This window comes from Balaenoptera musculus, chromosome 20, assembly GCF_009873245.2.
Source record: "Balaenoptera musculus isolate JJ_BM4_2016_0621 chromosome 20, mBalMus1.pri.v3, whole genome shotgun sequence".
In the NCBI taxonomy this organism is placed as follows: domain Eukaryota; kingdom Metazoa; phylum Chordata; class Mammalia; order Artiodactyla; family Balaenopteridae; genus Balaenoptera; species Balaenoptera musculus.
In genome coordinates, this window is record NC_045804.1 from 58,639,355 (window position 1) to 58,652,955 (window position 13,601).

The 13,601-nt window shown below is 57.1% G+C and overlaps 1 protein-coding gene across 1 annotated transcript; it reads left to right on the forward strand.

The window, feature by feature from the left end:
* The first annotated feature begins 161 nt into the window (after positions 1-161).
* ATPAF2 (ATP synthase mitochondrial F1 complex assembly factor 2) lies at positions 162-13,224 on the forward strand. The gene is made up of 8 exons (XM_036837629.1): positions 162-481; positions 6,229-6,273; positions 6,515-6,660; positions 7,630-7,727; positions 9,139-9,219; positions 10,741-10,853; positions 11,202-11,317; positions 12,781-13,224. The coding sequence occupies exons 1-8, from the start codon at positions 349-351 to the stop codon at positions 12,916-12,918; spliced, it is 870 nt and encodes a 289-aa protein (XP_036693524.1). The 5' UTR covers positions 162-348; the 3' UTR covers positions 12,919-13,224.
* The last annotated feature ends 377 nt before the right edge of the window (positions 13,225-13,601 follow it).

Consider the following 13,601-nt stretch of genomic DNA (forward strand, 5'->3'; position numbering starts at 1 on the left):
GCAGGCTAGCGCGGCGCTTCTGCCCATTGGCGGGCGGAGACAGCACGTGGCGGGCACCGAGGCCCTCTGGGACTTGTAGTCTTCTTCCCGAGGCGCGGCGCGGGGGCGGGGCCTGGGCGTTTGTGATGCTGATTGGCTGCGGCGTGCGCTGAGGCGCGCGGCGACGGCGCGCCGCGAGTGTCGTGCGCAACATGGCGGCGCCCAGGGAGGCTGAGGACGCCGGCGGCCGGTGAGAAGTTCCGGCCGCCGGTGAAGCTTCGTGCGGCCCGAGCGCGCAGCGTGCGGTCCCTCCGCTCCGTGTTCCCCGCGCTCAGGTCTCGCGCGGTCGTTCTCCCAGGCCCCCGCGCGATGTGGAGGAGCTGCCTCCGGCTGCGGGGCGGGGGTCGCCACCTCCTGAACTGCCCCCGGGGTGGCCTCACCGCCTCCGAGGGGCCGGGGCCAAAACCCCCGGCCCGCGCCCGGGCCTACGCGCCGCCGGCAGGTGAGGGAGGCTAGGGCGGAGCAGGCTGAGGAGTCGGCCGTACAGGGTCACAGGTCGGAAGGGAAGCCCCGGCAAGGGCAGGGACCGCCCCAGGGCGCACGCGCGTCGTTTTCTTTAGCACGTGTGGCTTTCCTCTTTTCCATTAGGAAAGCAGAAGTCATCCTTGTTTTCAGGTGGGGAAATTCGGGTTCTGGGTCGGGATTGCCCCAAGGGAGCAGAGCAAACTCTGAGAGGTTTGCAGGGTAAAGGCCGGTCTGCCGGGCTGCTTTCTGTGTCCCTGCGACCCGGCACCGAAGGGACCTGGAGCCTGGGCTTTCAGTCTTCCATCCCGGCCGCTGTCTCCGCAGCTGTCCTGACTCTTCCTCCTACTGCCCTCCCACGACCCCTGCCATCTGCTAAGGAGTTAACACCCCGTGCCTTCTTCCTCCCCTTCCGACTCAGATGAGGCTTAGGAGAAGGCAGTGGCTCTTTCGTTGCTTCTGGGGAGAGGTTTTAGGGGTAAGAGTGGGAGTGACTCCTTTGAGTGAAGATAGTAAAGCTCTCCTTCCAGTCACTCAGTATTGATGTGCTGAGGGCGGGAGGTACCGTTGTCGTCAAGAGAGACGTAGCCTCCACCTAGGTGATGTTCAGTGTCGAGTGCAGAAGGTTATAACACCCTGGTTAAACAGTAGCCTATATCCTGTGTGAGGGAAGTACAAAAAAGCACGTATTCCCACCTTAGGGGTTTTGAGGGTCTAGAAAGGGTCTTGGGTGAAAGGACATTTAAGCTGAGTCTTGACAGAAGAGAAGGAGCTCGGTGTAGAGGAGCAGGGAGGGTGGAACGCGGGCGGCTGAAACACGTCCAGAGGTGGCAGCGGGTGAGGGAGCTTGCTGTGACACTGCCTGCTTTAGGAAATCTAGAGCTCCACAGGCAGCTTGGCATCGTGGCAGAAGCACATACCTGGGGTCTGATGCTGCTGAACCAGGAGCTGTGTGATCTTAGGCATGTGACTGCTTCGTTTGGACATCATTTTCCTCTGTGAGTTGAAGGGCTAGGTTGTCTCTGAGCGCCCTTCTGTTCCATAATTTTATACAAATGGGGAAGAGGAATGGATGTAGCAGGGAGCGGAGATCTCACCTGTCAGGGCCCAGGTGAAGGGCCTGGAGGTGATCCATGAAGAGCCAGTAAAGGGGAAGGAGGAAGGGCATCTGTGACCATCTGATTTATGATGAGAAATGTACACATTTGGTCATTTTCTTGTACTGGCATATGTCTCCTAAAACCCTTGTAGTTTACTAAGTAATGAGAGCCGTGGGAGAATCTTTTGTTAAAATAGTCGGTCTTCTGTCCTAAAATAGCTCCAGAGTGATAAAGGTGAAAGGAGGGTCTTATTCCTCATAACAAGCCCCTTTCAACCACACCTGAGCGTATGTTAACAAGGTGACTTTTTCCTTAGGGAAAGCCCCTAAGGATGGCGGCTGATTGCCAGGGGAACCAAACACACTTGATTAGAGGGTTGGAAGTTCCAGCCCCACCCCCTGACCTCTGGGAAAGGGAGAGGGACTGGAGATTGAATGGAGGTTGATCACTAATTACCTGTGATTTAATCAATCATGCCTGTGTAATGAAGCCTCCACAAAACCCCTGAACTATGGGGTTTGGAGAGCTTCAAGGTTGGGGAACACATGGAGATGCAGGGAGGGTGCCCAGAGAGAGCATGGAACCTCGGCACCCTTTCCTCCATACCTTGCCCCACGCATCTCCTCCATTTGCCTGTCCCCGAGTTGTATCCTTTTGTAGTAAACTGGTACTCTAGTAAGTAAACTGTTCTCCTAAGTGCCATCAGCTGCTCTAGCAAGCCAATCTTGCAGGACATTAGTCTTGTAGGACGGAGTCCTTAATCTATGGGATCCAGCGCTGTCTCCAGGTGGGTAGTGTCAGAATTGAGTCAGTTGTAGGACACTCAGCTGGTGTCTGAAGAGGTGATCAGTGGTATCCGATTGGTAGGGATCCCTAACCCTAACCGCCCCCCCTCCACATTTGGAGCATAGTATCTGTGTGAGTGTGTAAAGGAAAACGGGAGCGTTGTTTTTCCTTTACAGCACCCCAGGGAGGCAGCACACGAGCGAAGGGAACACGTTCAGGAATTCCCTTAAGTTTCCTCAATCAGTGGGTTCATCCAGTTGGTGGGTGCCACTTGCCATCATGGTGGCACTGACCTGCGCCTGTTCCTTTCTACTGCAGACTTGCTAGCTTCGGCTCTTGGTAGGTAGTCAAACGTGGAGGAAGATGAGAGTGGGTGAAAGAGTGCCGAGCAGTGGGACGGAGCGTCTCGCACCGACCTGAGCGCTCTGCTTTTCCGGTCTGAGCGTCTGTGCGTCTTTGGAGGAGTGGAAGGTTAAACCCAAGTGGTGGCTTCTCCATGAAGACTTGGAGAGGCAAGTAGATTGAACTTGGCTCCTTAGGGACGGCCGTGCCATTGAAGGTTGTCGGATGGCGAGGAGGGGGTTAGGAGAGGGTCACCGGGCTGTGTGGCGTCCAGCCCTGTACCAGCTCTTGGAGCCGTCAGCCGCTCAGAGGGGAACGTGTTCGGAGAGGCTGCCTGTCCAGCTGAGGACGACACCGGTGAAGGCAAGGCTGGAGGTCTCCTCTGTTGACAAGTTGTCTGTCGCCTGCACAAGTGGCTTAGCTTCTCAGTCTCTGCCGCGTCTTCAGAGGCTGCTTGTGCTGGGTTGAGGCAGATGCTGTAGATAAGGAGGCCAGCCTGCCACCTGTTTTTGTTAATAAAGGTTTATTGGAACCCAGCCCTGCTCATTCACTGACATGCATCTAGGGCTGCTTTCACCACAGTGCAGAGTTGGCTGGTTGCACCAGAGACTAGATGGCCTGCAAAGCCTAAAATACTTTATTTGGCTGTTTGCAGAAGTTTGCCAACCCCTGCTCTGGATGCTAGAGCAATTTGGAAAAAAAGGTGTGTTTAGTCATTTTGCCCATTCATATTAATTTATGTGGTAGATACATTTGGCCTGAAGAATTTTTTAACAGCTTTATTGAGATATGATGCACTTACAGTTCACTCAAAGTGTACAATTCAGTGGTTTTTAGTATACTCAAACGGATTGTGCAGCCATCGATTCTAGAACATTCTTATTACCCCAAAGAATCCCTGTACCCTTTAGCTACCACTCTCCGAGTACCCCCTCAATCCCTCCAGGCCTAGAGAACCACTACTTTACTCTCTGTATCTGTAGATTTCCCTAGTTTGGATATTTCATATAAATGGAATGTGGTTTTTTTTGACTGGCTTTTTTTCATTTAGCATGTTTTCAAGGTTTATCCCAGGGGTAGCATGTGTCAGTACTCCATTCTTTTTCACAGCTGATAATATTCCATTGTAGGGACATACCATGTCTTATTTATGCAGTCACCCATTGGTGAACATTTGGGTGGTTTCCATCTTTTGGCTGTTCTGAATGCCTCTGTAAACACTTGAGTACAGGTTTTTGTTTGGGCATATGTTTTCATTTCTCACAGGCAGGTATCTAAGAGTAGAATTGCTGGATCAAATGGTACCTAACTTTCTGAGGAACTGCCACCCTGCTTTCCAAGGTGGCATTTCCACCAGCAATGTATGAAGGTCCCAATTTCTCAACCTCCTTCCCAACATCTGTGTTTTTGATCATAGCCATCCTAGTGGGTATGAAGTGGTGTCTCGGGGCTTTGCTTTGCATTTCCCTGATGATGAATGATGTCAAACATCTTTTCGTGTGCTTTTTGGACACTTGTACATTTTCTTTGGAGAAATGTCTATTCAGATACTTTGACCATTTCTTAGTTGGGTTATTTGTCTTTTTATTATTGAATTGCAAGAGTTCTTTATATAGCTGGCCCGAAGAATTCTGATACTTGAAAACGCTCCGTCACAGCCGCCCCAGGATTATGGGTAGAGGGACCCCGAGTCAGAATCTAGCGTTAAGGCTTAAGGCCCGCCAGGTGGCACTGTCTAGAAAGAGAAGGGTGTTGAGGCAGCTCTGGGAAGGCACGTCCTCTGTTCCTGGTGCACCGCGGTGCTTGCAGTTCTGAGGCTTTGAGTCTTTCCAAAGCAAAGGCCAGCCCGGAAATTGAGGTTGGTAGAAGGATCACTCACTGGTCTGTGAAGCCTGGGACAGGAGGAGGAGTGTCCGGGGAAGTGACACAGAGAATCGCCTGTTTCTTTATATGTATTGAAGCAACCTTGCAGGAGAAAGGGACCCAGTGGACGTTAATTTCCAGTTCAGCACTCTTCACAGGAGCAGCTTGTTAATGTTCTCCGCCTATATAGCCTGGTTTCTTGTGGCCAGCTTTTAAAATTCAATGCTTTTTCACATACGCATTTCTTTGTATCTACATAGTCCTTAAAATTGTCACTTAAAAGTCACCAATTGTGGTTTTGCCACAGAAACAGACGGTCTGTAAAGGGGGTGATTCATACTCAAAAGAGACCCGTTCTGTGTGATCCTACACGCCTAGCCTGTCTCCTGCCTGTAAGGATGGGGTTTCCATTGCCGGTAGCTCGCCCTGTATCACTGAGGATACGGGTGCTTCACAGGCTCCTAGTCTCATGGCTTGTCTCATGAGACCCAAGACCTTGGAGGGTCCAGGGAGAAAACCTCCATCTTTTGACATTGTTGTGGAGCATGGATCCCGCCAAGTGACTTTTCCAGATCCCGGTCTCATTGCCTGTGTGAACCCCCAACTTGGCTCCCCCACCCTCCTCACCGGGACCTGCCGGCCTCCTCCCCAGATCTGGGCCTCTCCAGCCATTGTCTGCCGGGTGCTGCAGGCCCGCCCTGCTCACCGCCTTTCTAGTTCCAAAGCCTGCTCTCCTGACCGTCCTGTAAGCTGTTCCTTCTGCTGGGAGCTACACACACGCACACGCACACGCACACGCACACGCGCGCGAAAGCCGTCAGCACGGTTGGGCCTGCCCTGCTCTTCTGCGGCTCTCAGGTGCCATCTAGCTGCTTGGAGGTCTTCCTTTGGACCAGCCAAGATGAGGCGTCTTGGGTTTAGTGTCCATCTTCCCACGAGACGGTACGCGCCTCGAGGGCAGGGTCGCTTTGAGTCCTGCCCTGGAAGGGGGTTAGTCGTCGCCAAGTTTGCTCCAGGACTGGAGTTTGCCCTCCCCTCAGCGCAGCCCTGAACCCGCCTGGCCGGCCTCTCTGATCAGGCACAGAGGTGGGCCTGGCCAGGACAGAGGAGCGGGGCAGAGGGAAGAAGACCCCCTCGTGGGAGACATCACTGTCCCGGCAGCTTTGCGAGGTTCAGCCTGTGCTGCCAGTCTCTGCCCCGTCCTTTCCTTGGCCCCCAGGTCTCCTGGGCCCATATCCCGTGGCCGCGTGGGGTGTGTGGTAGAATGCTCTGCCATGCCGGCAGGGTGGGTCCCTCCCCCAGGGATGAGTCGGCCTTCAGACCCCCCGCCCCCCACTTCCTGCCTGGTCTGGCTTTGGACTTGCTGCCCAGCCAGGCACTGGAGAGCATGCTGGACATCGTCTGGGCACCCCGACCGAGGCCTCCAGACAGACGCAGGGGCCTCCAGTCTCGTGTCGGCGGGGCTGCTGCTCCTAGCCTGTTACTCAGAAGCCACTGATCCGTGTGGAGTGGGGAGACCCTTGGGCGCTGTGTGGAAGTCAGGGTGGTCAGTCAGCATCAGCAGTGATGGTACAAGCTCCTCCTGAGCTGTCTCCACAGCATTTTAAACTGCGCTTTTGAAAAATCTTTCCAACAGAAAGGAAGAGGTTCTATCAGAATGTCAGCATCACACAGGGTGAAGGTGAGTGAGTGGAATTTTCACTGCCTCTTTTGTTTCTGTGAATGGGTGGAAACACTTTTCACCTCCAGCCAGCTCCTCGGTGAGCTTGGTCTTGGCGCTCTCGTCGGGTGTGTTTCTGTAAGCCACCCGCCCCCCAGAAGGGGCTCGGGGCATCTTTGCACCGAATCAAGTAGCTAAATATAGGGGTGGTCACTCGATTCTGCTTATTAACCCCTGAGAGGTTTTCATCTGATCTTTCAAGGTGGCTTTGAGATCAATCTGGACCACAGGAAGCTGAGGACTCCCCAAGCCAAGCTCTTCACCGTCCCCAGCGAGGCCCTGGCCGTCGCTGTGGCCACCGAGTGGGACTCCCAGCAGGACACCATCAAGGCGTACACCATGCACCTGGTAACAGGTCGCAGCCCGTGCCCGAGGCTGCCATGGCCTTCGTGGGGCACCGGGCAGAATTGGGGATCCTGTCCCGATTTCGATAAGGCCCTGCGGGCTGTGGGCACCCGCCCCGCCCCGCCCCGCCCCGCCCCCAGGGCCTGGTTCCTCCCTGGCCGCCAGCTCTCTTATTTCCCTCGGGGGCGGCCGCTCCTTTGCTTTGCCACCTCTGAGGGGCTGTGACGGTCTGGGTCACGTGCTGGTCGTGCCTGCTGTCCGTCTCCTCAGCAGCACGTAGCCAGCCTGGCCTCAGCTCAGCTGGCACTCAGCAGGCTTGGTGGCGGTGCGGACCCTCCCCGAGAAGCTGGCCTCCCCGAGGCCCGAGAGGAGCAGCTGGGGGAGGGGCCCACTCGGTCACCTTGGGCGACCTTGCCGCCCCTTGGGCAAGGTCCCCACCCTGAAAAGTGGGTGGTGGTCAGGACGGGACGAGACGATGCGTCGCGAGTCTGTGCTTCCCGGCACATGGCCCCAGGCCCCAGGCGGGCTCCTCAGCCTCTCCGCCCGCGTGCCAGCTCCCCTGGACTGTCCAGGGAACAGGGGACACGGGCTGCAGACGGAGCCTTCGGGTAGCTCAGCAGCCTGTGGGCCACAAGGCAGATCTGGAAAAACTGTCCTGCCCCTGGGTTGGCTGGCTTGTCCCCTGCTTTCTGAGGCGTCGGGGAGTTGGCGGGTGAGCTTCTCAGCCAGATCCAGGAATGCTTCCACGTCACCTTCGCTGAACCTGATCTCCCTGGGCCTGGGTTCCCACGTCTCTGAAATGGTTACAATAATAGTACCTCCTGGAAAGGGTTGTGGTGAGGATTGAATTAAACACCGCAGAGCCTGGTAGTACAGAGACTGAGACCTTGGGGGAGTTCATTGTTCCTGGGGCCTGGGCGGTGTCCTCGGGACCGGCCGTGCTGACGGGCTCTCTCTCTGCCTTTGATCCAGACCACACTGTGCAACACGTCTCTAGACAACCCGACCCAGCGAGGCAAAGACCAGCTCATCCAGGCAGCCGCAAAGTTCCTGGACACTGACACCGTCTGGTAATGGACGTGTGGGCGGCCTCCCCGGGGCCTGAGCGAGTCCCTCGGCCTGTTTGCCCGGAGCCTTCTCAGTGGAGGAGAGGGCAGGCCCTTACCTCCTCAGCACTCAGCTGCTCTGCAGACCCCGGGCGGGAGGGCACGGGCTGCCCCAGGGTCGGGCCGGCCCTCTCCCACAGCCAGCGGCTGTCCCCTGGCCTGGGGCGGGGCAGGCTGGTGGCCTCTGCAGCTCTTGCAGGCTCTAGGACCCAGGGGGTCACTTCCGGCCACCGCACGTTCTCACGTAGGCCGCCTGCTCGTCACTTGTCCGCTGGGTCACGGATGGCCCGACCTTGGCATCCAGCGGCTGGCCTCCTCGTCTGCATCCTCCCCGTGCCCGGGTTCTTTAGTGGGTGGGTCGGGGGTGTTGACAGGACGTGGAAGGAACAACTGAGCAGCCCCATGTCTGCTGCCCGAATGCTCCGGCACCCGGGAACCTCCAGGGTGGCACGTGAAATCGGCACTGGGGGGAGGGGACAGATGTGCCCCTGCAGAGGCCGCTGGCACTGTTGTTGGAAAGTCCGCGCCGTTTGCGTTAGGGACCGTTTGGTTACAGGGAACAGCACCCTTCCAGCCCAGCCTAGAGAAGGGTGGTTTTCTTGGAGACCATCCCAGTACCGAGAGCAGATGCGGGTGGGAGCCCCCTCTGCCCTGGGGGCCGCTCCTCTGCCCTGGGCAGCCGCCTCCCCGCACCCTCGTGACCTCGCTGCCACTTCTGCTCACACCAGCCTGGCCTCCCCGGCACCCCCTCAGATTTCCGTCCCAGGAGGCCTTGCAGCTCAGCTCCCCTCAGCTGACCTCATCTCTGTCTCTTGGTCAGAACAGTGGTGCGGCCTGGCATTGGTGGTGCCGGGCAGGGCCGCTGGCGGCCGCATCTATAGCTGGGAGGCACGTGGGCAGTCAGGCAGCTGGTCCGTGGCCGGGGCGCCGCCTCTTGGGAGGGGCTGGCAGGCAGGACGAGTGACTGAGCTGCTGGCACAGCATCCTGGGACCAAGGGGGTGTGGGTCTGGGGACAGTGTTCGTGCTGAGAGCAGCGCCAGGGCAGCACTGCAGGCAGTGACCTGGCGATAACTGGGGATGTTCGGGACAGCGGGTCTCAAACTCAAGCTTACGCAGAACCCCTGGAGGGCTTGTGAAGCTGCAGGTTGCTGGTCTCCACCCCCAGAGGGCGGGGCCTGAGGATGTGCATTTCCAGCAAGGTCCAGGGTGAGCCCTGGGCCACACTTTGAGAACCACTGCTTTAGGGGAAAGGCTTGGGGGCGGGGGTAGGAGGTGGAGAGGTCTTTTGCTGTTGTGTTTTGTGTATCTGTGTCTGTCACTGGATGAGAGAATTGTACTTTTTTTATTAATGGAGGTGCTTTTGCACTGAATTAGCTACAGGGTGGAAGAACCAGAGACGCTGGTGGAGCTGCAGAGGAACGAGTGGGACCCGGTCATAGGCTGGGCCGAGAGGAGGTGAGCCGCTCGGCGCTGGGCAGGCCAGGGTCCAGGCCATGCTGGACAGCCGGGGCCCTGAGCTGGTCAGTGTTCTGAGTTCAGAGCACCCAGGGGATGCAGGACAGGGCCACCTTGGGGGAAAATGCTGTTCAGTGCTTCTGCCCCCATTGGCTGTGTGACCTTGGGCTAGTGACTTGATCTCTCTGAGCTTCCTTGTCTGTGAGTGGGGCTCATAATCCCTACCTCCCAGGGTGTCGGGGGGTGTACACGAAGTGATGCACCCTGCTTGGCACACAGTGAATGCTCGCGTTGGCAGTTGCCGTCCTGCTCATTGTCACAGGTGCTGTACAGTCGTACACACGATCACAAAGCAGCGTGTGTGATCCGGACACACGGAGAAAAGTCTGGACAGGTGAACCTGTGGGTGGGAGGTTTCCAGGGATTGATGATGCCCAGTGCTTTTCCTTAGCAGGAAGACTCTTGTGCAGAATTGAACAGACCATTGATGTGGAAAGTTGTTTCAGTTTCATTTCATTCCCAGGGGATTCGCAAAGGGCTCTGACCCTGTGCTCCCGTGACCACAGTATTTTGTAAATGTGTGTACACGGAGTGGTTTTGGCATAGCGTTTTTTATCTGTATGCGTTTCCTGAGCGCCCACGATGTGTCGCCATCTTCGGGTTTTGTAGCAACAGGCGTAGCCAGTGTGCTGAAGGATCAGATAAAACCGAACGACTAGATGCCATGTGAGAACCGCAGAGATGCGATGCCATTTTGGAGTCCAATGAAATGGAACAATAGTTTGGTGCCTACAGGCCTTTGCTATGGTACAAAATGGTCAGCTTTTTGTGGCAGTTGAAATTTCTCACCCGTAACAGATTACAGGAAAACGTGGCCACTTCCTGTGTTCCATTTGTACTATTGGAAATTTCAGAAAGACTGTTTCTAAACCAATGGGAAAAATCAGTGATATATGAAAGGAAATTACAAAAATTGCTTTTATTCCATTGTTTTTTCCTGCATTTTATGTAGTTAAGATTGTTCTTGAAGATGTATCGTTCTTGAAGCTAGCTCGTGTCCCAGACCAAAAACAGTGCCTTGTGTATGGTAGAGGCTTAATAAATGTGTGAAAAAATGATTGCCTGATAGAGGACATACACAACTATTGTAAAGAAAATAATATTTAAAAGAAGTCTTTTATGGCTTATATGTGAAAACTTTTCTGCAGAGGTTTGAAACGCAGGTAGCCCACAGTTCTGACAGACGTTCAGGCCAGTGAATTAGAATTTCAGGAGCTGTAAGTGACCCCCTGCTTCCTGACTGGCCAACTGCGCCTTCACCCAGAGCTGTTTCTTGCCCTCGGCTCTCGGTGACAGAAGGTTACTAGGGCAGGAGGCCACTGACTGCAGCGGCAGGTGCTGTCAGTAACCCCAGCTGGCCCCTGAAGCGGCACGCGTGTGCTCAGCAGGCGGGGGCTCTGCTTCTGGGCAGAAGCTGGGCTGCACAGCGGGACAGGCAGACGTGCAGCCTCTTTCTTTCAGATACGGCGTGAAGATCGGCTCCTCCACCAGCATCATGGGGCCCAGCATCCCAGCCCGGACTCGGGAGGTGCTGGTCAGCCACCTGGCCTCTTACAACACGTGGGCCCTACAAGGTACGCGGTGCTTCCTGTCGGCCAGGGAGGACGGGCTGGGGGTGGAGGGCTGTCATGCTAAGCTGTCCCCTGGTCCACGGGCCAGCAGGTTCACACCCTCCCTGGGGGACATGGCTCTCCTCTCTTCAGGAGTCTCCATTCAAGTCTCCCTGGCCTGGCTCGGGTCACGGGGTGGAGTGCTCGCTCCGATGGGCCGGGGCCCGTCCCAGGCAGGAGCGGAGCCAGGATCCCCGAAGGAGAGCAGAGCGCTCCTCTAGAAGTGTGGCGAAGGCTTTGTCCCCGCCTGGCGACTGCCCTGTGTGGGATGGGGGCCCCGGGTCCTGACCTGACCTGGCTGTGTCCCTGCAGGGATCGAGTTTGTGGTGAGCCAGCTCAAGTCCATGGTGCTGACCTTGGGCCTGATCGACCTGCACCTGACGGTGGAGCAGGCCGTGCTGCTGTCGCGCCTGGAGGAGACGTTCCAGGTGAGGCGCAGCCCCAAGGCAGACTCCCCGAAGGGCACCCCGCTGTGTACACATGGAGCCCGGATGCTAAGGCCCGAGGCAGACTCCCCGAAGGGCACCCCGCCGTGTACACGCGGAGCCCGGATGCTAAGGCCCGTAGAGGTGTGGTCACGTCACAGCGGTAGCAAACTGCGGCGGTGCTGCTCAGCCCTCCCTCACCGCCTCGCCGCCTCTTCTCAGCACCGTGTCGGGCGAGGGCTCTTGTTCCCATCTTGCACAGGAGGAATCCGAGGCGGGGGCGCCCCCTGAGATGATGCCGGAGGCGGGTCTTGGAGCCCCCCTCTGCGGGTGGAGGTTCAGGCACAACTGCAGGCTGGGCCCCCCAAGATGAGCAGGGGCCACGTGGGTGCTTCTGGAGGCTGGGCTTGCACACCCGGACGTGCGCACAGTGGGCCCCCGGGGCTGCTACTTGTGCACGTTTGGTTTAGGGGGCTCAGAATTAATAAGGCTTTGCTGCACTGCCATTTGCGTTTTTTAACTCAGAATGATGGTGTTCTCTGCAGTCCCCTTGTCACTTCTGCAGCCTCAGAAGGTTAATTGCTGTTACAAATTGGCTCCTAGCATGATGAAAAAACCCTTTTGTAATGACAGCATTTCCCAAGTTCGTCTAGTCATCCGCTCAGGAAAATGCCAGGGGATAAAACTGCTTCTGTGTTATGAGAGGCCGGCTTCTCTCTGGTGTGAGAAAGGGTTGGATGGGAAGAGGGCGATCTGGGCCTGGAGGCGGCAGCCAGGAAACCTGGTTTCCAGTCCGGGCTCTGCTTTTGGCTGTGGGGTCCGAGCAGGGCCATCATTCCCTGAACCTCACGTTCTACTCACCGCAAAACGGTTCTCTGAGAGTATAAAACGCCCTTCAGATGTTCTGGGCCACCTGAAATGCAGGTAGATCTCGAGTTCCTGGGTGGGGGGCGGGGGGCGGGGGGCGGGCGGCCCACGCCTCTGGGCCCCTGGCCAGGGAGGGGCCTGCAGGGTGGGCTGGGGTCGCACTGACAGCCACGCTCAGGCCAGGGCTACTCCTGGAGAGAGAGTCTGCAGCCCTGCTTGGTGCAGACGTGCTGGCCTCTGCTGTCGTCCCCCAGGAGCCCGGGCTGCAGCGACCGTGTGGCCCTGGCTGGTTTATTCATCCCCCACCCCCCACCGGGGCACTTGCAGCCCTGCCCAGTGAGGCAGCTCGCAGAGGGTGACACTTCACAGACTGCCTCACGCCAGCGTCCCCGTGGGAAGGTCAGGCCCCTGGGGGAGATGCACGTGCGGCCGTACCCGTGAGCACGGTGCCTGCTCTGCCGGCCCCCGCACCGCGTTTTCTCACCTCTCGCTCCCCCTGCGTGTCTCATGTTCGGGTGGGATCAGAGCCTACTCTCCTCAGCTATGGGACGTCGTGGCTCTGGCCGGTCACCCAGCGGCCTGTCCCGTCCTCTCCTCAGATCCAGAAGTGGGGCAACGTCGAGTGGGCCCACGACTACGAGGTGTGGGACCTGCAGGCGCGCACGGCCGCTGGCGCCCTCTTCGTGCACCTCTGCTCCGAGAGCTCGGCCGTCAAGCACAAGCTGCTGCAGGGGTGAGGCCGGGCCCCAAGCCACGCACCTGGTGGAGGCCAGCTTGGGCCGAGGTAGGGGCATGGGTACGAGTGATTGTATTGAACGACTCTTCGCCTCGAAGCGCATGGAGCCTCCGCTCATTGCTCCGGTCACCTCTGGGTCCCCGAGGCCACCCTGCCTACCCACAGGGCACGTGCTGCTGGGCCGGACCCTCCCACTGGGGAGCTCTCAGTGGCCCTCAGCCCCAAGGCTTTTGTCTTCCGGTTTTTAATCAAACAGTCTTTTAAAAATGAGTCCCTCTTGGTCCGAGCCATCTGTTTCTGTTTGTTTGTTCCTACTGTTTTAGCAAAAATGATTTACTCTTAAAAATAGAAAGTAGGGTTTTCCTGGTGGCACAGTGGTTACGAATCCGCCTGCCAATGCAGGAGACACGGGTTCGAGCCCTGGTCCGGGAAGATCCCACATGCCGCGGAGCAACTAATAAGCCCGTGTGCCACAACTACTGAGCCTGCACTCTAGAGCCCAAGAGCCACAACTACTGAGCCCTCGCGCCTAGAGCCCATGCTCCGCAACAAGAGAAGCCACGGCAATGAGAAGCCCGCACACCGCAACGAAGAGTAGCCCCTGCTCGCCGCAACTAGAGAAAGCCTGCACACAGCATCGAAGACCCAATGCAGCCAAAAATAAATATAAATAAATAAATTTTA